Here is a 23,361-nt window from a genome sequence, read left to right as displayed (position 1 = left end):
TACAGAAAATGTCAGAATATTATGGATTAAGTCATATTGTTGGAGTCCATAGTTGTAGTCATAAGAATGTTTTGTTTTTGTTTTTACCTGCAAAAAAAGCTGCATTTTTCAAAAGAAAGTCATTTTTGTATGGGGAAAAAAACTTTTTTTTTCAATTGTCTTTTTATTCATGGGGGAAAAAAATCTACGTATTTTTGGGGTCAAAATACAAGGCCTTCCTTCAACTGTGCAGGTGAACCTAATAAAGTGGCAACATGACCTCTCAATTCAGCTTTCAGTGTTTTTTACTTTGAAAAAAACAAAACGCAAAGAGCGGCTGTGAGTCATCTTAAATTAAAAGTGGAGCAACAAGTCAAATCACGTTTGCTCTAATCAGACTACAAAGCAACTAAAACAAAAAACAACTCTATTTTGCTTCAAAGGGAGAACGCCACTGTATGCAGGAATTAATCCAAACTTCACATTTTCCAATTTATAAAACACACTTCTTTCACAGAAAGAATTTAAATCAACAACAAAAAATGTATACAAAGACATATTGAATGTAAGAAGTTCAAAACAGACAATGACAAACAAACAATAATAATAAACGTCAATTAAAAAAAATACAAATAAAATAAAATAATAATAAACGTCGACTTAGCAGCATTAGAGGGCAGGAACGTTTGATAGCCTCAGTGATGCTGCTTTTTTTGAAGTCAGAAGAGAATAGAGAGCGCTCACAGCCTCACACCTTTTGGTCATCTTTTCAACACAATTCTGCTAAACACACAAGTTATTTTGTCTTGCTTCCAGGGAATGTTTACCATAATAATAATAATTTAAATAAAAGATGGTTGTGTGACTGAGTGTGAATGTATCAAAGGAAAAATGCTGAAAAGGGGGTTGGGATCCTAAAAAAATACAAAATTATATGAATATTCTTTTTATGAGCAAAAACATCAGAATAACACGAATAACTTTGCAACATCATGACATTAAAAAAAATACAATTCAAGAAAAAAGTCCAAATTTAATGAGAAGAGACCAAATTTTACAAGCTAAACGCTAAAGTTTGTAAGCAAAAATGTCAATTTTATTAGAAAAACCTCAGAGATTATAGTGGTGGGTTTCCAAAAATATTGTTAGAATTTTTAGAAGAATAAAATGAGGATCTTATGAATTATATTATTTTTATTATTATTATAATATTGAACTGTATTGTAATTTTATGAGAATTAAACTGTAGTATGACGGTAAAAAAAGTAATAATTGATGACTTTGATTACTTGAATACTTGATTTAATGTAAAAAAAAAAAGTAGCATACTTGAGTAGTGGCTGTGCGTCTGATTGGTTTAGCAACATGTTGAATCGCCGTTTGGTGGTCGTGACATGATCACTCTGATTGGCTGTTAGCTAGCGAATCATTGTACGGGACAAGAATAGCAAATGACAAACATGGATAAACGGTTAAGCGATGGAAAGCCTTCACAATTTTGCGCATTGTGAATGAAAAAGATAGTAGTATGTATTGTTTACATTTTTATATCCCACCCCTCGTAAAGAGCTTTCCAGTTGCTTTTTTCTAACATTGAGGAATAGCGACTACCGCCACTGATGGTATGGAGGGGTATTACTTTTTACGCATGCGCAGAAGGTACATAGTGATGGGTTTGTTGCGGTGTATATTTTTGTCATCCCAACGTCGGATTGGTGTATAGAAGCCTTAAAATGTTGCAGTGTGGTAATCAGACAATACAGTTATAAGAATAAAATTGTAATATAAAGAGAAAAAAAATATTCCTAATTGTAAAATCACTAGGAAGAGAATGATGTCGTAATTTTTCTAATTTTGTCTATTATTTTAATTTTTTAAAAACAGTTAGAGAACAACCTGACATTACAATAAAAAGTCATATTTACCCTAACAACATTTTAGAATGAAGAAATTTTTGTAACAAATACATTATAATTATGACGTTAGATATTTTGACGTTTACAATTTTTGAAAGAAAATAGTATTCTTTCAAGAACATTTTTTTAAAGTGGAAATATCTGTTTCACTTCTTGTAATATTCTGACTTCTCATAACATGACTTTTCAAATGTTTTTTTTTCTTCAACATTGCCCCCCATACCCCCTCAGAGTAAATCAAACTAAAATGGTGGAAATATTTTTCTTTTCCTTTCTATAAATAACTGCTCCCTCGTCACAAACGCCTCCAATTCATGTGAGACATTCCTAATACTGATAAAGAAAGGTGGACACAAAAGCTTCATTCGACATGGACACAAGTGCTGGACTTTTAGCATTTGTTTTTTTTGGGGGGTGGGGGGGGGCTTCCTCGTACGGCTCTTTGGTTAGAAAATTCTGTGCTTTTTGTTTAGAGAATACAGTATTCTTGTAATGCTTGGATTATTGACCACTTTAGAGCACCTCGTTGTTGGCCATGAGAACGCACGTCACGCAGAGAAAGGCAGAAAAAAAAGAGAGTTTGATCTACAAATATTCCTCGTTCATCTATTTATGCCAGTGACGTATAGTGACAGGCAGAACATCTAAATAGGAGGATGTTTAACAAGGGCAAAAATAAACAAAACACAAAAAAATGCAGATTTTAAAAGAGCTAATATCGATTAATTAGTTGGGCCCTAATGCTAACTACTGCCGTAAGTCGTACTATTCTCAGCTAAACTACACAGAAGACAAAGATAACATTTGGGAAAATAACAAAATAAAAACACCAATATGGTGTTTGACATTTACCAAACAGTCCTGTCTGTGTCCCCATGAGAAATCGGTAGTCTTCATCAGGATCATCACAGCTCATAACGTTCTCCTCGTGAAGCGTTCCGGAAAACGGAGGCTGACTTTTCGGGCCTCCAACACAACGCAAAGTCTCGTCCACTGGATCCCAGGGCCGGACGGCTCTCCAGTAGACCAAAGTCTGAATCTTCAAGCTGGAGAAGCAGCTGTTATTTGCACGTGTGGACGTCGTAGACCCTGACGCACTCCTGGCAGCTGACGTAGCAGCACCAGTGGAAAATACAGTGGCACTTCTCTTTGCGCCTCTCCGTCCTGGTATTGTGCCCGCGGCCGCAGCACAGCAGGTCGCAGCCGTCGATGCCGTGCGACGTCAGGTTGCAGACACGGTCGCGGGTGCCGAACGAGCCCGTCTCGGCGTTGGGGTCGCAGAAGTTGGGCGAGCCCTCGTAGTAGACCAGGTCGCGCTCGGTCGGGGGTTTGAAGTAGTTGTACCTGGGTCTCAGGGTCTCCACCCAGCCGCGCGACTCCTTGTGCTTCTCCACCACCATCTCGGAGGCGCTGTCGTACTTGTCCTTCATGTAGTCGCCGATGGCCCTGAAGTCCGGCTGAGACCACCAGCACGTCTTCACCTCGCAGCTGCCCGACAGCCCGTGGCACTTGCACTTCAGGAAAATGTTGTCATAGAGAGACTGGGGATAAAATATGTTTATTCATCAGACTTTTGTGCTCGCCTAAATTACGACCTTAATTTGTCAAATGAGCTCACCGTCCGTCCAGCCTCGTTGTTATGGCGATTCATGGCCGAGCGGGCATCGGGCCGGTTCTCCCTGGCATCGGCAAACTCCCGGGACACCATGCCGCCGAAATCCACGTCTTCGCTGCAACCGCCCCACTTCCAGCCCTCCCCGGGTGGGCCCTTGTGACGCGTGTCGCAGCCACAAATGGTGGCGGAGCCGTCGGCGCAGGCCCGAGTGACCGCAAAGGCCACTCCGGCCGAGGCGATGGCGTGGACGAATGCGGACTCTCGAGTGGCTGGAAAGAGACAGATGCAGACGCTGGCTCAAAAGTATTCGGGTGACAAGAAGTGATAACGGAAGATGAGGTGCGGTTTTATCGCACGTCTTGAGGGACGAACCCTCACCTAAGACTAAACCAACACTGGTGTTAGGGTTTTGGAAGGATTTGGGTTAAATTTGTGACAGCTGTTGGAGTAACAGGTTAGGCAGGGTTGAGAAAAATTAGGGAGTCATGTCTGGGTTCGAATTAAGTTTGGAGTCAGAGATTAGGCTTGTTGTTGTAGATATAATTAAGGGCTAAACCTATCCTTTTGCCCTACCCAAATCCAACCGGAGCCACAAAAACTTTCTACTCCAACTACAATGACTAACCTAATCCAAAATCCAACAAAATGTTGGCACAAATCCAGATAAATGTGCAGTGATTTTTTTTTTTTAAGTATTACATTTCAGAAGCAGTACTGCAAGAATCCGAGTGACAATCTAACGGAATATTTCCTACACAGTAAATTTGACTCTAAACAGAGTCTATTTGGTCCCACTCTAAACAGATTCAAATTCAGTGTAAATGTTACTCAAAGTATTTGTAGTGTGTACAAGAGAATTTACCTATCCCATGAAAAAAACTATTAAAGAATTTTCACTCAGAAATTCTCAGTAAATTTTGCAAGGAGAGATTTATTTTTGACAAAATTTTACTAGTTCATTTAAAAACAAAAACAAAAAGAATGAACAAACTCACAACGTTTAGCTTGGGAGACTCTATCACCTGAACTATGCCACTCCTACTGTTTGCTTATATCCAAAAAGGAGACCAAAAACGGAGATTCCAGCCCGCGTGAGCGATATACTGCATTTGTCCCTTAACCCTTCACCAAATTTATTTTTTATTTTTTACTCTATTCCAAGTGGGACCAAATAGACTCTGTTTAGAGTAAAATTTACCTACCTCAATGGTAAATTGAACCCTACTCTCACTACTTAACCCTAACCCAAACTATAACAACCCCTAGCCCAACACTACCTGAATCTCAGCAGGTATCTAATGCTTCTTGCCCACCTCACACTTCTTTGGTGGTGACAATGGGGTATTGGTTGCCAATTTTTACCCAGGGTTCAAAGATTCGTTTTTGGCTACGCATTAGCAGGGGAAGATTGGTCATCTGGAGATACCCAAACTTCGGACCCCAATATCTCAGCCCCACAACATCCAGGGGGCCCTGCCACACAGATATATGTTTGGAGTCGGCCCCTGCTGCGCGACCCCAGCCCAAATTCAAATATGGAATCCCTAATCCCAACCGGGTCAGGGATGAGATCCTGACCCAAGTGGAGGAGTTCAAGTATCTTGGGGTCTTGTTCACAAGAGAGGGTAGGATGGAGTGAGAGATCGACAGGCGGATCGGTGCAGCGTCTGCAGTGATGCGGACTCTGTATCGGTCCGTTATGGTGACGAAGGAGCTGAGCCAAAAGGCAAAGCTTTTGATTTACCGGACGATCTACGTTCCTACCTTCACCTATGAAGTATCTAAAGTTCTGACCCACAGCTCGTGACCGAAAGAACAAGATCCCAGATACAAGTGGCCGAAATTAGATTCCTCCGCAGGGTGTCCGGGCTCTCCCTTAGAGTTGGGTGAGAAGCTCGGTCACAGGGAATCGGGGTCGAGCAGCTGCTCCTCCGCGTTGAGAGGAGCCAGCTGACGTGGCCCGGGCATCTGGCTCGGATGCCTCCTGGACGACTCCCTGGAGAGGTGTTCCGGGCATGTCTCACTGGTGGGAGGCCCCGGGGATGACCCAAGACACGCTGGACAGACTATGTCTTCCCCGGCTGGCCTGGGAATGCCTTGGGATCCTGCCAGAGGAGCTGGTTGAAGTGGCTGGGGAGAGGGAAGTCTTGGCTTCCCTCCTAAAGCTGCTGCCCCCGCGACCCGACCTCAGATAAGCAGTAGAAGATGGATGGATGGATGGATAATCCAAACTGTTGACTCCATCTTCAATCATTGGAATTTGGATTCCAAGCATGGAATGGCCGCTTCCAATCCATCATTAGGTTGTATACAAATTGGAATCTAATTTTTGGTTCCATGCTTGGAAGTTCCAAATCCATAATATTTTCCAACCGCCATTCGCTGTCAATGAACGAAGCCTATCCCCCCACCCGAACCCAGGATGAGCCCTAACCACAACACTAACCTAAACCAAACCACTAAATGTTGGTGCAGATCGATATCAGTCTCTCTTTTTTTTTTTTACTTTTCTCCTTAATTTTTAAGTGAACAATTATGTCATTCTGTCTGATTTAATTGATTGTAGTGTAACACTATATAAATGACAAGTAATCATGTCACCTTCTCTTTTTGGACCTTACTATACTGTATGAGTTTAATGGTGGAGAAAGTAGTCAAAGGCAAACAAGCTAATGAGACCACTTGTAACACATTCTGGTGGTGAACTTCTGTGGCAGAGGTCATTACTGGTGTCGACCACATGTGCTTAGGTAGCATCCACAAAAGGTGCCAGTGTGGGGCTTCATTCATCCCAGACATCAATCGTCATGTCTGTGAATAAGGCCAGCGAGGGCCTTTGTCTCTCGGCTGACATACTTAACTGATGACTCATCAGGCATCATGAGAGGAAGACACGGGTGTGACAGGTCTATCATTAAGAGACTCAATTAGGCTTTTGAGAGGTTAGGAAATGGCCTCGCGGACGGCAGCAACGGGTGTCCAGATATCAAAGCAAATGTGATTCAAATAATTGCAGAGGTGGAATCACATCAAAAAAAAAAGAAGAGATTCATTTGTGCATGTTTCTGTTAATGATAAAGAGTGAAGGGTAAGAAGAAAGAAAGGGACAAGTACAAAGCTAAAAGCAGGAGGAGCTCCTCCCTTACAGCAGGTTCCAACCAGTTTAAGGACTAAAGGGTGTGAGACAACAATGACGCAAGAGAAAAAAGCCCACTGTCATCCTCCACCACCCGCTCCACACAGCTACTGTATGCAAGCACACTTGGTGGAGCCATAAATGTAACAGAATCCTAACTGTCAAAAAGTACAGGATAACCATTTTAAGAGCGTGGGAGGCAACAGTGTTGATCAAATTAACTGTCAGGTTGGTTTAAGAAAAAACAGGATGTGTGATTCTGCGTCGATGTACAATGACAACTGTGCACGTTTGTATTTTGTAGAAACACCATAAAAAGTCTGATTACACATTAAATGTAGGTTATATTATATGGTTAAGTGAACTCGGATGAAAACACTAAACTCTAAAATGGCTTCCAATGGCGAACAGATTTGAAAAACTTTCTTATTTTCATAAAATAGTTTTTTTGCCCTACAAAACTTAGAGTGCCTTTTGACCCGTAAGTGTCAATCTAACTCAATAATCCGCTCAAAATAAAACGTTCATTATTCAAGGTTAATACCATTTGGTTGATCAAATTAACGTGGCGGTGATCAACTTCTCTTTGCTGGTCATCAAAACCAATTGGTGAGGTGTGATCTGAAGTAGAAGGACAATATGTTTTTCTTAAAGCCCCAATGTGTAATAAACGACCACGAGATGTTGCTATAGCAGAGAATGCAGCCGAAACGCAATGCATTTGGAAGCGCGCACGTCGCACGCTACGGTGGCTCAGAGAGACCACACTTTGCAAGCATAACACCTCGGCGAGCAAGGCCAAAGGACCGAGCGACCCGGATTTAGCCGGAGCAGGTAACAAGAGCGGCTAGCGGGAGAAGCTAGTAAAAAATTAATTCATAAATTAAGGGTGTCAAAATTAGTGTAATAATTTTGAGTTACAGTTCTTTTAACGCCACACATTTTTTTAAATACACGATTAATGACAGCCCTTTACTTGGAAAGCCTGTACTGGAGGAATTCCAGTTGCAACACAGCAGCCACGCCAAAATTTTGCAGTAATAAATTTAATAATAATAATAATAATAATAATAATAAACAATAATACATTTTTAATCAGATTACAGGTAATCAGATTTTAGAATTTTGATTAATCCCGATTAATCGCTTAATTAAAAAGGATTTTTTTAATCAACATTTTTTGCCTGCTAAATTTAAAGCACCTGTTTTGTGTTACTTTTTTCGACATTTAATGTTATGAGGACGTCTTAAAAAAAAAAAAATATCCACTGCACACGCTCATCCTCTTCTTTTTCTAATCAGTTAATTACTTGCATAATTTAAAATGGAAAAAATTGACCCCAATAGTTTGACATGAACAAATATTCTGAATGTCATACGCAAACATTTATTAAATGCTTTACTTTAATGCATATAGTTCTGTTTATTGCTCAAACACAACCTGTGCTACATTTAACGTAACCATCCGCTGTCAGCTAAAGGATCATCTGCGGTCAAAATTAATAAAGTGATTAATCTGCGTTAATACATGATTAATGGGATAATTTTTTGTGATTAATTAATTAATGCTTTAACTTTGACAGCACTAATAATAATGCATATATTTTAAATTTTAAAAATGTGCAGAATTTCACAAGTTACTTCATGTTAAAGATTAGATAGCTCTCAATATGAAAAGAAAAATGCACTGAGCTGTCACCAGCGTCTTACAAATGCAATTATGCCGTCTAGTGGCAGAAAAATTACCTCAACACAAATCAATAGCGCACTCATTTTTTTACAGTACAGTACAGTACAGTAACTCAGTTTTATGAATTATTATGAAATTACTGTATCAATGACTAAAAGATGTTGCCATATTTCTATTAGTTTAACCTTTTTCCTACTTTTACGTTAACAAGAGTCTTAAATTTAGGGGGGAAAAAAAATTAATTTTACATTTTATTATTGTACATGGGGTCAAGTTATATTTTACAGTTTAAAAAATGTGCAGAATTTCACAAGTTGCTTTTGGTTAAAGATTCGATAGCTTTTAACTCATTCACTGCCATTGACGGCTTTAGACGTCAATAATTAATTTAAACAATTTCTAGTAATTTAACATTTTTTCCACTTTTGTTAACAAGAGTATGAAAAACTAGATTTTTTAAATTTTATTTTACATTTAGGACAGATATCAAATTTGTGATTAATCGTGAGTTAACTATTGAAGTCATGCGATTAATTACGATTAAAAAATTTAATTGCTTGACACCCTTAAAATAAACAAAAGTAGTAAATGCTTGGAAGAGCAAAGCAAAAGGTGACAAGCGACGAGAGCACGAATCACGGGACTCAGGCCCCACCTGTGGAAGGGAAGCAGCGGTCACCCCATTGGGTCCGACACTCGATGGAAGCACCACCAGAGCTAACTACGTTTGCAAAGCATACATAGCAGGAAGATGGCGGCGAAACATGGTAGCCTCTAGTAAGATGAGACTAAAGCCATGTAAACGTTATGTAACAGATGCGATACAATGTTTTTTTTTGCATACTATTGACATAAATAGTCTTTTTTTTTTTTTTTTAATGAATGAATTATTAGTTTACCACTAGATGGCGCTAGGGATCAGTGACTGTACCTTTAATTGTTTAAGCTGTATAACGATGCAGGAGAACGCAGATAAGAAGAGTCTTACTTTAAACGTCTAGTGTTACTAAAAGAAGTGTGGCTCTAACATGGAGCCCTGTTGAACTCCTTTGCCAGCTTTGCATTGATAAAGGATAAGTGAGTTGAGGGATGAACGGGGGTGAGGAAAAGAGGATTATCTTGGGACAAAATGAGCAAAGGAGTAGACCCGGGAAGCAATTAAAGAGGCCTTGGCCTCTCGATGTAAACATGGAGATGCTAACCTAAGGAAAAGGATGAAATGGTTACTGACCTGCGGATTTCTTCTCCAACTTGACTTCAACTTTAGTTTACACGTCAAAGCAAAAATCACTGAGCTTGTGAGGTGGCCTTCTCGAGCCTCGTAAAGAAATTTGGCCGATCAACATGGGGTTGACCTTTGGGGGCCAATTACACCGACAATAACATTGATTTCACCTGCTCTCGCATTAGTTCCACCGCTCGGTTTTAAGAGCAATTGATGGCGTTTCACGACACTTCGCATCCCCTGACAGCGCTTCCCCACCAAACTTTGCCAAACGCCGGCAGGCCAAGTGGTCCCTACAACCTGCTGGGGGGTTGAATCCCCTATTGTGCCTCCACTGTCACGCTGCGTTAGTCCCACAATGGCTCCAGATATTTTATATGAAATTTGCCCTGGCCAGTGATTAGTGGGGACCAAGTTAAGTCATAGCAACAGAGAACTATGCATTGGCTGGACCCTGCTTGTCGGCAGACGGGGAAATCCCTATTCAAATGCTTTAATAAAACAATCTAAAGGGCGTGTGAATGGGGAAAAGCACTTTTTCTCCTGCTTAATCTCATGGTTGCAAAGATATTGTGCTCCGAGCTGAGCCCAGCAGGGAGTGGGGCTAAGGTCCCCCCATCAACTCCATTTGCCACACCCCTTCTTTCTTTCTTGCACAGAGTTAATGATATACCGGCGTGCTCGCTTCCCTCCCCCCAGCATGGTGAGACGTACGTTTCGGGAAAAGCAGAGCTCATCCTAAATACTTACACTTTCCCATCCTCAGGTCGCAGGTCGTTAGCTGCATCCCCCGACCTTATCCCGGTGAGGTTAAAGGGGAAGTCAACCTTACACATTTCTTGACAATAATATGTTATATGTGACCTCACTAGCATACACATGACATTTTGATTAATATTACACTTGTGGAATAAGAATTATGAAGCAAAATGCAGCCGTTTTTATTCATCTCGGTGCGGCCATTTTGCCACTTGCTGTTGACTGAAGATCAGAGTTTTTGGGAGGTTGACTTCCCCTTTAAATGTTTTGACAATAATATGTTCTATACAGCTACCCCTAGTCTAAATATGGCATTCTGGTTAATATTAAGTTAGTGGAATATGAGTTTAGCAGCAAAATCCAGCCATTTTTATCCATCTAAGGGGGCGGCCATTTTGCCACTTGTTGTCATCATCAACATCAATTTTGCTCAGGGCTCAGGCAACGACCAATCACAGCTCACCTGTTTTCTGAAGCTGGGCTGTGATTGGTCGTTACCTGAGACCTGAGCAACAATTATGTCATCTTCAGTCGACAGCAAATTGCAAAATGGCCGCCCCGAGATGGATAAAAACAACTGGATTTTGCTGCATAACTCATATTCTACTAATGTAATATTAATCAAATTGTCATGTTTATACTCGTGAGGTCACATGTAACATATTATTGTCTCGGGTAACAACCAATCACAGCGCAGCTTCAGAAAACAGGTGAGCTGTGATTGGTCTTTGCCTGAGCCCTGAGCAACTGTGATGTCATCTTCAGTCGACTGCAAGTGGCAAAATGGCCGCCCCCTGAGATAGATAAAAACGGGTGGATTTTGCTTATAACTCATATTCCACTAACGCAATATTAACCAGAATACCATATTTGGACAAGGGGGGCTGCAAAGAACATATTATTGTCCCCCCAAAAAATTTACGGGGAAGTCAACCCCCCAAAAAACTCTGATCTTCAGTCAACAGCAAGTGGCAAAATGGCCGCACCGAGATGAATAAATATGACTAGTGAGGTCACATATAACATATTATTGTCAAGAAATGTTTAAGGTTGACTTCCACTTTTTTGAAGTCAAAACAAGATTTCAGTCCAGCAGAATGTGGCCGCTTATCATTACATTACATCAATCAAGTTTCCGATCAAGCTGATAATGATTTGAGGGAGGAGTGACGGTGCACACCTATACCTGTCATACCTGCAAAATCACCACGGTTGCCTCATTCTGTTTTAAATAGGCCTCCGTCAACTGACTCACAAAGCGCAGGTTGACGGCAGGGAGGTGTTCCGTGAATACCAGGAATGCCGAAAACAGCTCCGGGATCGGCTAGTTGCGCTGAGAACACCTGCACGGCTATCTGTTACCTTTCATCACGGGCGGATTCCTGCAGTGCATGTTTTGACACTTTACTTAATGCAAATTAATGAGCGTTGACGCAGACGCGGCCCGCAGGCAGGGCTGGCGATTCGGGGCGTGGAAGTGAGCGAGAGAAAGAAAAAAACAAACAGGGAAAACGATCGACAACATGGCAACTGTTTGACCGTACGACGGCATTTGATGGTGAAAGGAGGTCAACTCAACTAAAATGTTACCCAATAACCAGCCTGAAATTGTCCTCCGTATAGTGAAGGTGAGGATTACGAGGGCCGTTACGGGTAGCAAGTGAGACCTATAAAGACGCCTGCTCCCCTTTGGCCCAAAAGAAGCAGGAGGAAATGGACACACTACAGTCTGAATTGCAGACAAACAGACACCAGTGAGGACAATAGACCCGTAGCACAGACAAACACCAGCATCAATCAAATCCAATGAAATGGAAGCCCTCTCCTACTAAGCCCTATCAAAGGCCTGGGAGCTCCCGAGTCATTCGGCTTGCTCGCTGACAAAGGCACTTAATCCAGCCACTTTGACCTCTCACATTATTAAGGGCTTCACTGACCTTAATCCAATCAAAATGATCTACTGAAGCCCAGTCGTTGCCTCCCCTTTAACACTCAGCGCCCCGGCAATTTGGGCTCCGGGAGGGGGGGAGCAACAGGGGGGAGATGCGCTGGCATTTTTCCTCCACAAAAGGAGCTCGGATTGGAGAATACCTCCTCGCCTCCTACTCATCCTCCAGCCTTCTTATTACTGCCTCAAGAGTTCATTAAGTGTTAGGGGTCGAGAGATTAAAGCAGTCGCTTGACATGTTTAAATTCAACTTCTGGTAGCTGGGTGATAAGTTCGCAACGTTGCGGATTTTGAGCTTTGGAAACATGTCGTTGAACTTTGCTAGCCAGCGTTAGCAGTTGAGAGAAACACGAGGGGCGATATATATGAGGAGAATATTTTCAGAATTGATTAATCTATTGATTATTCCATCAATAAATCAACTAATGGGATTATTAACCAGTGATTGGTGTTTATTTCATACTTTGTATTCGTATAGTGATAAAAAAAAAAAAAGGGTCATTGATGTTGTAATATGTTACCGGTTCGGTCATTGTTTTCCAAAGTAAAATGTTTTATTTTGATTAAACGCAGAAGATAATCAGTCTTCTTCCAATAACTGTTGATATGCTGAAATCAGAAGATTTGGACAAATTTAAATTAAAAAATGGCTCCAACTGATTACGCGATTATTAAAATAGTTGTTGATTAATTTGATAACCATTTATTTGTTGATTAATCGATTTAAAGTAGAGCTTTGTCATTGGAAATAAAAGCACAATAGTAATGTATGTCAATGCTTCTGGTGCCAAGGCTGTCTAAAACCCGGTTAACTGACTGACAAGAGCTCAAAGCAAACATGGTGAATCAGAAATTATGTTATAGTGCACGCTGGTGGAATAAGCTACCAACAGAACTGAATCACGAGATATCAAGAGATCATCTCGAAGCGTAAATGCTTTAAAATCCAGGTTTTTCCAAAAAAGATGCTTTTTAAATCTTCAGTTTTTCCAAAATCATATTCTTTTTTTTTGTTGTTGTTGTCATTTTTAAATTGTATTTCTTTATTATGCTTTTAAATGTCTTCATTTATTTATTTATTTTTATTATTATTTTTAGCTTTTTAATGTCTTGAATTATGTTTTCTTTAAATGCTGTACTATGCCTTTTTTGCTTTTTATTTAAAATTTTAACAATGTGGAGCAGATTAAGTTATCTTGTACATTCATATGTGATATGCGCCATATAAGTAAAGCATGTTTTGTTTTTTAACAAAAATACTTAATTACGCATCTATTTCGACACTCCAGATTTAGTTTAAAAAAACATTATGCTTATTACTGTAGATAAAGAACAGCCACTCAGTGAAAACTGAAACTCTCCTTTCAGTGGTGATTTTATTCTGTTGTCTGCTTTTGATCAAATTGCTGCGTCGGGAAAATTTTGTTTTCATCTTTTAAATATTGTTAATTGGTCTAATGATTTTCGGCAATAATCATTTACATTTCTTCACAAAAAAGCAAAACATATGCAAAATACTTATTTGTTGTATCAAACTGTTGGAAAAGTTCCCACTCAACGATGTAAATATAGCAGTGCACAAAAATAACACTGCCTGGATTTATCTTATTTTGAGCTTTTCTTTTGATGACTTGACATTTGCCTGTAAGTTGCAATTCATCATCACTAAAAGTCAACATATTAGGTAACACGCCAGCGTTCAGTCTGAAGTGTTGTGAAAGGCGCTTCAGAGGATCAACAGCAGAACAATCAGTGGGGATTCCCTCTTTAAGAAAAGTCCAACAAGACTCAACGCAGTTTGATTGTATGCATGATTTCAGGCATGGTGTTGTATCCGTTCTATTTAAATAAGGATTTGAACGAGCGTAATGGCTGATGCATGCGAGAAGAGCAGGTTTTTCCCTCTTTCTCCTCAGGCTGGTTTGAGAATGTGTAATGAAAATCACATGCAACACTTGTCAAATGGTCTGTTGGGAGGTCACAAAGCGTCAGAGAAAATCTTTTTCGGTACATTAGTCAAATTGCCGCAGGGCATCTCTTATTGGCAGGTTGTAGTAGGAACAAATGCAACGAAATACACAAAAAGAGAATTACCTTTATCCAAAACGGGTCCAAAAATGGCCAGATTGTCATTGACGGTGGTGCAGTTCCAGCGCCGGCCTCGGAACTGGTGTTGGCACTCCTGGATGCCGATCTTCACCCCTTCCGCCACGCTGGGCATGATTTCCAAGTAGTTGCGGCAGAAGCGCAGCTGCTTGGGCACCAGTCCCGGAATGCTGCTGCAGAGGATGGGTTGCGTGCCCAGTGACGAGTACTGGTGGCCCACCGCTAGCGACCTAGACACACAGAAGGTCTTCATTAAGTGTTGAGATTTAGCACCCAAAAAAAAAAAACGGTTAAGAAGTAAGAAGTAAGAAGTAATTTCATGTCTGTGATTAGGTGATAGCGAATTTGACTAGCACATGCTAGCATGCTAGGTGTCTATCAATCTCCTTCCCACCATGCAGACACCTGGCCTTTGTGAGCGTGGAAATTGCAGGCCTGCCTGAGATGAAAGTCCACAATGCATCTCCAAGTCTTCATAGACCTTAAGCTGACAACCAGGAGAGCTACACCTTGTTATTAGCCATCCGCACACTTAACAGGCCTCCAACTTAGGCTAATAAGAGTGCAAATGCTACGTCGAAACTTCAGTAAGCGTATCAAGGCTAACGCGCACGCGACCATATTCCCCCGACTCTGAGCCTTCCCTTTTCTCCTTTGAGGATGAAACAAGTGCAAACTTGGTTCAGTCGTTACATCTTTGCTTTTATTCACCTTCCCTCAGTTGCTATTTTCATTATCTCTGCCAAGTGGAACGGTTTTGGTCGGTATGGGTAGGGTGACCAGATTTTCAAAATTAAAACCAGGACACTACAATTTAGCTGAAAATCAAATATACAATAATTTCTCACCAGGAACTATTGTATTTAAAGCAAATTTAATCGCTAGTCAATCTGGTTATTACTTTAGCTATCGCTAAATCCAACTTGGTTGACAGTTCATTAACTGTAAATAAGACAATGCCGTCACCATTATCCAACCTTTTTTGATCGGTCGCACATTATTGTAACATTGGAAATATGCTGTCAGAAAAGCTCATCTTGCGCTGACTGTCTGACTGGCAAGCGCAGGCTAGTAGGACTACATTTCCCATGGTTATTAGACATGGAAGTAGTTTTAGTTCTGGTATGATGAAAACACGCCTGCCAGTGATTTAACAGTTGCATTCCTTTACAATTGGTTTATCGACTGAATCGATATGACAACTTTGTAATTGACATGCACATAGCCAAAATAATCGGTTTGCTAACTGGACTAAAAATATAAAATAAAAAACAAAACAAAAACGGGACACTGAAACGGGACCGACCTAATAGTAGGACAAAACAATGGGGCTGGCGGATTCAAGGCTCAAAACCGCGACTGTCCGGGTTGTACCGGGATGCCTGGTCACCACTTTGTGATACACTTTACCACCTAACTGACTGTGGTGGAAGATTTTCAACTGTAGCTCAAGTTTGTTGAATTTTTCTACCAGTGTTACCAACTTGCTGACTTTTTCGCTAAATCTGGCAACTTTCCAACCTTTTGAGTGAAGTGACTAGCGACAAATCTAGCGACGTCTTCCGGTAGATAGTATTTTGAGAAGTGATTAGCATATTTCAAAGGCAAAATAAAACAACAAAACAACAGAAAAAAAAATGAGTACAAAAATGTTTACTCATTTTTTGCCTCTTCCACGTTCCCATGCAAATGGCCAATTACGCAAAATAGGTGATGACATCATCTAGCCAGTAGCTACTTTCCTTACGGGGGGAGTGGCAACACTGTTTACTACCACTGTTAGCATTTTTTAACTAAAGTTGTTCAACTGTCTTCCGCTACAGGTATCAATCACAAACTAGATTCATTACAGAGTTCAGCGCTCTACTGAGTTATTGTCTTCACCGCGTCATATCACTTTGGATCGTTAGGACTGGTGTGGAACAATATGGACTGGAGCAGAGCTGGGCAAAACCGTCCTTACATCGGCTCGTCATTGACAGACGGCCATCGTGAGTGCTTTATGGCGCGGCACCTTGAAAAAAATACATGGGCTGAGCACCAGGTTTAAGTCCGTCGATCTGGGTCAGTTCTTCTCAGTTCGTGGTTTAAAGCACTCATCGAAGGTGGGGAGCTAGCTGTCAATGACGGGCCGATGTAACGATGGTTTTGCCCAGGATTGGACTGTAGCTTTTGTCTGTTCATCTTTTTTTAAACTAAATTGCTCTAATGTCTTCTGCTGTCAATAGGAATTATGTGCTAGCTAGCATTACAGGGCCGTACAGCTTCTTCATCGTACTGTATCTTCTCCGTTATCAGTAATCCAAGAAATGGATTTGCAGTGGTCTCTCGTCTATTTTTATTTCTATAAATACATGAACTGTTGACCTGATTGTTCAGCTTATTCAACTCACTAAAATCAATAACCCGAGCGCTCGACACAAGTCACAACAGAGATAAATTGTTTAAAGAACACCCCACTATTAACTTTCGGCGAACGCCCTGCAGGTTAGCCGCAAAGTGACTTTTTGGCAAGTTTGCACGCCACGTCAACAGACGATCAAAGTTGCCACTAATCTTATGATCCACCCAAATGATAGCGGTTACTGTAATATCCACGCAAAGGCAGAACCCAGCAGGTGTGTAGTGTTTAGCTGCGCGGCTAGCTCGCTATCTGTTGACCTTTTTCGTCCAGAGACTAATCACAACAAGATTAGCAAAAGTCCTGACACTAGCTTGAGGCACTTTCCCAGTGGAACGCCAAATGACACCCCCCCCCCCCCTCCAAACAAGCTGACCTTGAATACCTCCATTATGCCCTCAGATGATCACAAATGACATATAAATTGCTTGTTGCAATTGGAATTTCAAGATTACATTTCAATGTTGTCGGGCGTCACGGCGTGTCAGTAAGTGAATTACGTTTTTTACGTGCCCTTAAGCGCATGTCAGAGCTATTTGTCACGCCGGTGCTGGCAAAATTTCTCGCCTCATTTCTACAGGACTGAACCGCTACAGTAAATCACAGAAAAAGGTGAGCAAGTTGAAAACGGCCCTGGAGGAAGTCAGCGCATCCGCCATTAAACCAGAGCTATCACAAATTGACCTCTCTTTGGCCCTCCTTACCCCCCCCCCCCCCCTCCCCCGCAAACAGCACAACACTCCCGGCAGAAACCCCGAGTCCACATCCCAGAGCGGAGCAGACTTTTGCTTCGCTCCCTCTCACACGCACAACAAAAGAGTGCAAATGCAAAGGAAGCCGTGTTGACCAATTCATCACGGGCTCATCACTGTGATACTGCAGGGGAGGTGAAAACAAGCGCCGCAGGCTCGCATTTTTAAAGAGCTCCTTGTCAGTCACATCCTGAACCTCCTCCACCTCTGTTGCTTCGCAGGGAGAAAAAAAAAACGGTGGCGCCTCTGACGTTCCCGTGGCACTTGTTACATTAATAAATCTTTACGCACCCATTCTGTGAATCTTACAGAACTAAATTTTGCATTACTTTGTGGTCCAGTTCTCAGATCAACCCAAGAGTGGGACCTGGGCATGATGTACACTTTATGGCAAAAGTATTGGGACACCACCTGTTCATTACGAAACAGGAAGTGAACATGAAAGTCTTGAAGTGTCTCTCCAGGTTTTTAGTAGCGTCTGTGAGATTTGAGATTTGCGAGGTTGATGGCCACTTAAGTTGGACTTGAAAGATAGTCAGGCTTGCCATTTATGTTCTGGTTCATGCTTAAAGTGTTTGATGGAGATCTCATCTAGACAATGTTTATTGGCAAGATGAAGAGTTACGGTCGGGAAACCAAGGAATCCGGGCAAACCTACCGTTAATTAATTGCTTGATCAATGTTTTGTTGCTTTTACGCATTCTTCAAGAAAAAAATTGTTGGAATAAACAGAGGTGGGCGTGTCAATGAATTTTGAGCGTTCGTCATTCGCCAATTGTCAATAGTAGGGACACCCTTCCGTCAATCGTTAATATTTCCTTTTTTTATTTATTTTTTATCCTGGAGAATCGTCAATATTTCAAGCCAAACCGTCAATCCGTCATTCATCGATTGCTCAGCAAAATGAACGTCCGTCAATGTTATGTCAATCATCATTCGTCAATCCGTCAGCAAAATCAGACGTCAGTCAATGACGGATTGCCGATTACATTGACGGACGAGAACCCCATTCCGTCAATGCTAAGTTTGTCAATTTTTCCAAATGTTTCCCATCAATCATCAACAAAATGGGCATCCGTCAATATTGACGGAATGCCCACTGGGAATAAACACTGTCAGTAAGTTTACCTGCAGCCAATAAACCTTTCAAAACCCAAATATTGGCAATACTCGGGTTTTGAAAGGCCATGTAAACACGTGCAAAAACCCGAATAGGACCCCTGGGATACCCCTTTTCTAACCCGAATATTTGGTCGTACAAACACGTTTCGGGATACAACAAAACATTTAACAAAACATTCATTTGTGTTCTGTGCATGGTCTATTCGCAAGGGATCTTGTTCTACAATGCAGGAACTACTTGTATGCATGGCGGCCATCTTACGTTGCCGCCTGCTAGGCGAACCTAACTTCAATACATTGATTTCCCCGTGGCGTTTTCATTTTCTGTCTCTATGGCGAAAATGCCACGGTGTGTTTATATACACACAAATGCGTATAATATAAATGAGTATGTTTGACGCGCAACCCACCGGAAATGTACAAGCGGAGGAAAACAAACATGAGGAAACTCAGAGGCAGCACAAAACCACAGTTTAGAGCGAGGAGGAAACCGACTACTTTATTAGCGTGGTGAGTGACACGAATAAGCTGAAATTATGCCGACTTGTGTAATGGCGTCCGTGTGTCGCGCTTTTAGATCGTGATATGTATACAGGAGTAACTATGGTAATGCCGAATGTTTCAGAAACCGAAATTTTGACCTCAACCCGAATATTGTCTGTCAGTTTCGAGCTAAGGAGACTTTCATCGGTCCGGATTCCCAATGACAGATCCTGCTCACAAGCTCTTTGGATATCAGTGGTCAGTATGGTTTGAAATAAATACTTAACACATACACACATACAATTATTTGTCTGGGTACACGCTTGCCCCCCCCTTCTCATATGAGCGCGCAGGTTTAATGCATATTTCAGCAAGCCCAAGCAGGGCGCTTCAGAATTACCACTTTACTCGTGGGCCCCGGGGCCTTGGAGCCGACTTTGACATCAAGTGAATATGTTTGGGAAAAGGAATGTGCGGCGAGCTTTCACCTCCAGGTATTTATCTTCTAAAGGTGGGGTGGACTCGAGGGGGAAGGGGTTGGCGGGTGACTTTTTTTTGGCGGGTGCAGCCAGGCTGTGTCATGGCAGGTTGAGAGGAGACGGCGCGTCGTAGGGGGCAACGTAGAGGCCGGAGCGTGACGCAGCGGCCTGGCTCGGCGAAACGCCAAGTCGGCGCTTTACAAATACGTTATTTGCCTTGGGATCGGTTGCCACGAAACAAACAAATAAGTCCTACCAAACGAAAAAAACATGACGTCAATGTGTGATTGTTTGGTAGCAGTCATGTAGCAAACTGTTGTGTTTGCTTGTCGTCCTTTCTTTGCATCAAACTTGACCCGCCCTCCAAACTTAAGCTCACCAATAACGCCAAAGTAGCTTTTGAGCTACTTTGGAATTGGCTTGTGTTATGATAACACAATGGAAAATACAAACTGTCTCACGCACTGACATCCTTCCAAACATTGCCCATATCGGATTATAATACACCGATGCATTAAATATGACCATTTTTTTCCTCGAAGCAGTCGCAATGGTCCTGATGTGGCTCAGCATTTGTTCCATCTACGGCCCAAATGTTATATCAGGATTTCCTCCCAGCTGAGTAAAATCATGAGTTTCTCATCACTCTAAGCAGCAGGGGACCTGGTACAGGAAGATACACCCAGTATCCAACCATGTGCAAATATTGAATCATAAAATAAATAAATTACGCTTTGTTTGTGATGTTCCATAAGGTCCGCGCTTGCTGCGTATGACGCACAGACATTATTACACCTGGCAAGAACAGCACCACAGGATCGCATTGGAAGTTATACAAACGATAATGTACAGTGCTAGAAAACTATTCTGTGTGTGTGTGTGTGTGGGGGGGGGGGGGGGGTGACAGGGGTGAGTAACCTATGGCTAGTGAGCCACAAACAGCACATGTGTAAGTTTCATGTGGCCCACCATGAAATTCTCGAAATGAGTATCACCTTAAATTGCCCCCATTTTACCGGAAAAAAATCTGAATTTTTCTTTGTAACTTCATATTCATTGTATTAATTAGATGCTGTTGGAAATACATATTGATCAAGCTCCCACAGGGTGGACATATTTGGCTAATGTTAGTATTTAATGAGCACAAGCAGAGCCTTCACTTAACAAGATGAGAATATAATTTTAATTGCTAAAAAAAAATTGCCATATCAGTTGTTTTTTCACTATGACAGAGTGGACATGTTAAGATTGACATCTATAGTATAGACGAAAATGACAAAAGGCAAGTCGAAATATTTATTCCGCATCCATACTGTTGTAGGCCCGATGTCACTGAAAGCGTCATAGGTTTTCTTAAAGGGGCAGTTACCACAAAATGACAGGGTGGGCAACACTATCATGCAATATGTTCTATATGATTATACAAATAAAAATATTTACATGACCGAAATGATTCGTTTCATCAAATAACTTGTGGACAATAAAATAATCTAATTATTGAAAATTCCGTTTCATATAGCCACACACTGTAATAAAGCAGAACATTGTGTGGGACATTATTCTGCTATGTTGTCTTGATGACTGATTGGTTCTGATGAGAACACCAAAGCACTGCACTATTGTGGTACTGACCCAAATAAAAGCTCAGAAAATTACGTTATGAATAGCTTTAAAAAAAAAATAGAAAATTCCTCCTTCTCCATTGTTGCCATATTTTTTCATACTTTACTATCAAAACAAAAACAGCTCATGCTTTAAAAGGTTCCAGTTATACATGTAGATACCGTATTCAAATGCACACAAATGACCAAAAATTACCGGAAAAAGTTAAATAAATCAACGATCCAACCAATTAAATGCCTAATTTCTTTCTTTCTGCCCAACTTATCCACAAAGTTTACATAAATTGGTGTGTGTTTACAAACAAACTGCAAGGAAACCACAACTTCCCAACTTGTGGTAAAAGATCAAAATATTGGACACACCTCTTAGTATGATGCAATGCAGTTGACACCACAACAAACTACAATATAATCCTAAAAATTATGATATCATTTATCGATACAGCTCTTTTCCATATGGTATAAAGAAATAACAGAATGTGACTATGAAGTAATTCCAAATAAAAATGGCGTCATTATGTCCAAGCATCCCAAATGTGGATGACCGTTCCTCACGCGCACACGCACGTCAAACTTCTGCACCTGCTGCACTCTCAGTAGGAAAAGAGCTCATTTTAGAGAGCCCAGATTTTGGTGTCAATTTCAGCATTTATTAAACTGAAAGTGATGTGATAACGAGGTAAAAAAAATAATAATAATAAGAAGAAAATATTTTTAAAGCTTTTAAAAACAAAACACAACAGAATAAGACACTTCTAAAAAATATATAAAATATTAAAAATGCATGACAAAACGATTTCTATTTTTATTTTTTAACAATTCACGCACACACTCCTTTCACTTCTTGAAGTGACTTTTGCATCCAAATTGACTTACCACCAGATGGGATAACTTGCCATGACACGCGTGAGCCCGCAGAGCAACAAGAGGGAACATCCAAGGAATATCATCCTCCAAAAAGTTCGTCCGAACGTCTCCAGCATGAAGCCTGATGCTGCGCGCCCGCCCGACGCGCACACGGATCGGAACCAAAGTGGCCCAAGAAACAAACAGAGACGATGATGGGATCTTTATCGCTTTGCGCCAATCAACTCGCGCGTGGCGACCACTCCGTGGAACAAGCTGACAGTCATATATGAAAAAAAAAAAAAAAAAGTTAAAAAGCTTGCTTGTTTTTTTTCTTTTCTTTCTTTCTCTTTTTTTAGGACCCAATCATGAGGAATTGCCAAAGGGTGATCTGTGATGAGACGTTCCCTGACTCGCCAATTTTGAAGATGTCTTTTTTGGAACTCATTGAGAATTGCAGTGCGTGTGATATATAATGTAGTTTAAAGGGGGGAGAGAGGGGAGGGTCCGAGAGGCTTTTAAATAGACATCGGAACCCCCGCGGATTGCGTAGCTATAACAACCTGTCCGGATTTCACTCCCTGGCTTGAAGCTTCTAAAATGCAGAAATAAATATGTGTGAATTGCTTGGGACCATTATTGACTTCAACAAGGGCTTTTTTTTCTCTCTCTGGTTGTGCTTTCAAGGCCCCTTCTCCTCCATTCAGGTGTAATGGATTTGTATCATAATGGATTCGATTGTGTGTTTTTTAAATTAGTAAATTAAAAAACAAAACATTAAAAAAAATAAAAAATAAAAACTGAGCAAAAAGCAACGATGACAGTTGCACGGAGTTTTCATCACATTTTTACGTCATACATTTGTTTAGAAAACCTTTCAAACACATTCGCTTGAAACGTTACTTTAACTTGATGTGCGATTTCCCCCCCCAAATATGTAACTTACCAGTACAATTTATTCACTTCAAAGTAACCATAAAACGTCATGCATGACAACTATTAAAACGCTAACACCTGTAAAAACAGTGCTTGGAGACCGTAACATCATGCACCTAAATGCAAAAAAAAAAAAAAGAATTATTCATCATTTTGAGGCACGGAACGGTGTCAATTTACACCAGTAGGCCAGCAGGGGTCACCAAATCGAAGTAAAGCTTCTCTAAATGTGGGACACGTTCTATTTAATTACTCCTCAAATTAGCAATCTGGTCGTGTGCGCACGCGCAGCAGTCATTTGTTTATGGTAGAGTAAACTAGAATAGACAATAAAAAAACCTCACAG

General features: G+C 41.0%; 1 protein-coding gene across 1 annotated transcript; it reads right to left on the bottom strand.

Moving 5' to 3' along the window:
• Positions 1 to 266: 266 nt before the first annotated feature.
• wnt3a (wingless-type MMTV integration site family, member 3A) lies at positions 267 to 22,217 on the bottom strand. Its single transcript, XM_077556694.1, has 4 exons — positions 22,110 to 22,217; positions 14,363 to 14,604; positions 3,514 to 3,779; positions 267 to 3,436 (listed from the first exon to the last, which is right to left on the bottom strand). Exons 1-4 carry the CDS (start codon positions 22,214 to 22,216, stop codon positions 2,957 to 2,959), a joined length of 1,095 nt encoding a protein of 364 aa, XP_077412820.1. The 5' UTR covers position 22,217; the 3' UTR covers positions 267 to 2,956.
• Between the last annotated feature and the right edge of the window lie 1,144 nt (positions 22,218 to 23,361).

The sequence above is a fragment of the Vanacampus margaritifer genome, chromosome 2 (assembly GCF_051991255.1).
Source record: "Vanacampus margaritifer isolate UIUO_Vmar chromosome 2, RoL_Vmar_1.0, whole genome shotgun sequence".
In the NCBI taxonomy this organism is placed as follows: domain Eukaryota; kingdom Metazoa; phylum Chordata; class Actinopteri; order Syngnathiformes; family Syngnathidae; genus Vanacampus; species Vanacampus margaritifer.
Note: the sequence above shows the minus strand (reverse complement) of the source record. Positions and strands in the feature narration are given on the sequence as shown.

Bases quoted from the DNA above. Each gene is read 5' to 3' on its own strand.
- wnt3a (XM_077556694.1), bottom strand. From the start codon at position 22,216: ATGCTGGAGACGTTCGGACGAACTTTTTGGAGGATGATATTCCTTGGA. The intron at 14,605-22,109 runs GTAAGTCAATTT...CTGTGTGTCTAG, and splicing joins GCAAGTTATCCCATCTGGTG to GTCGCTAGCGGTGGGCCACC. The intron at 3,437-3,513 runs GTGAGCTCATTT...TTTTATCCCCAG, and splicing joins ACAACGAGGCTGGACGGACG to TCTCTCTATGACAACATTTT.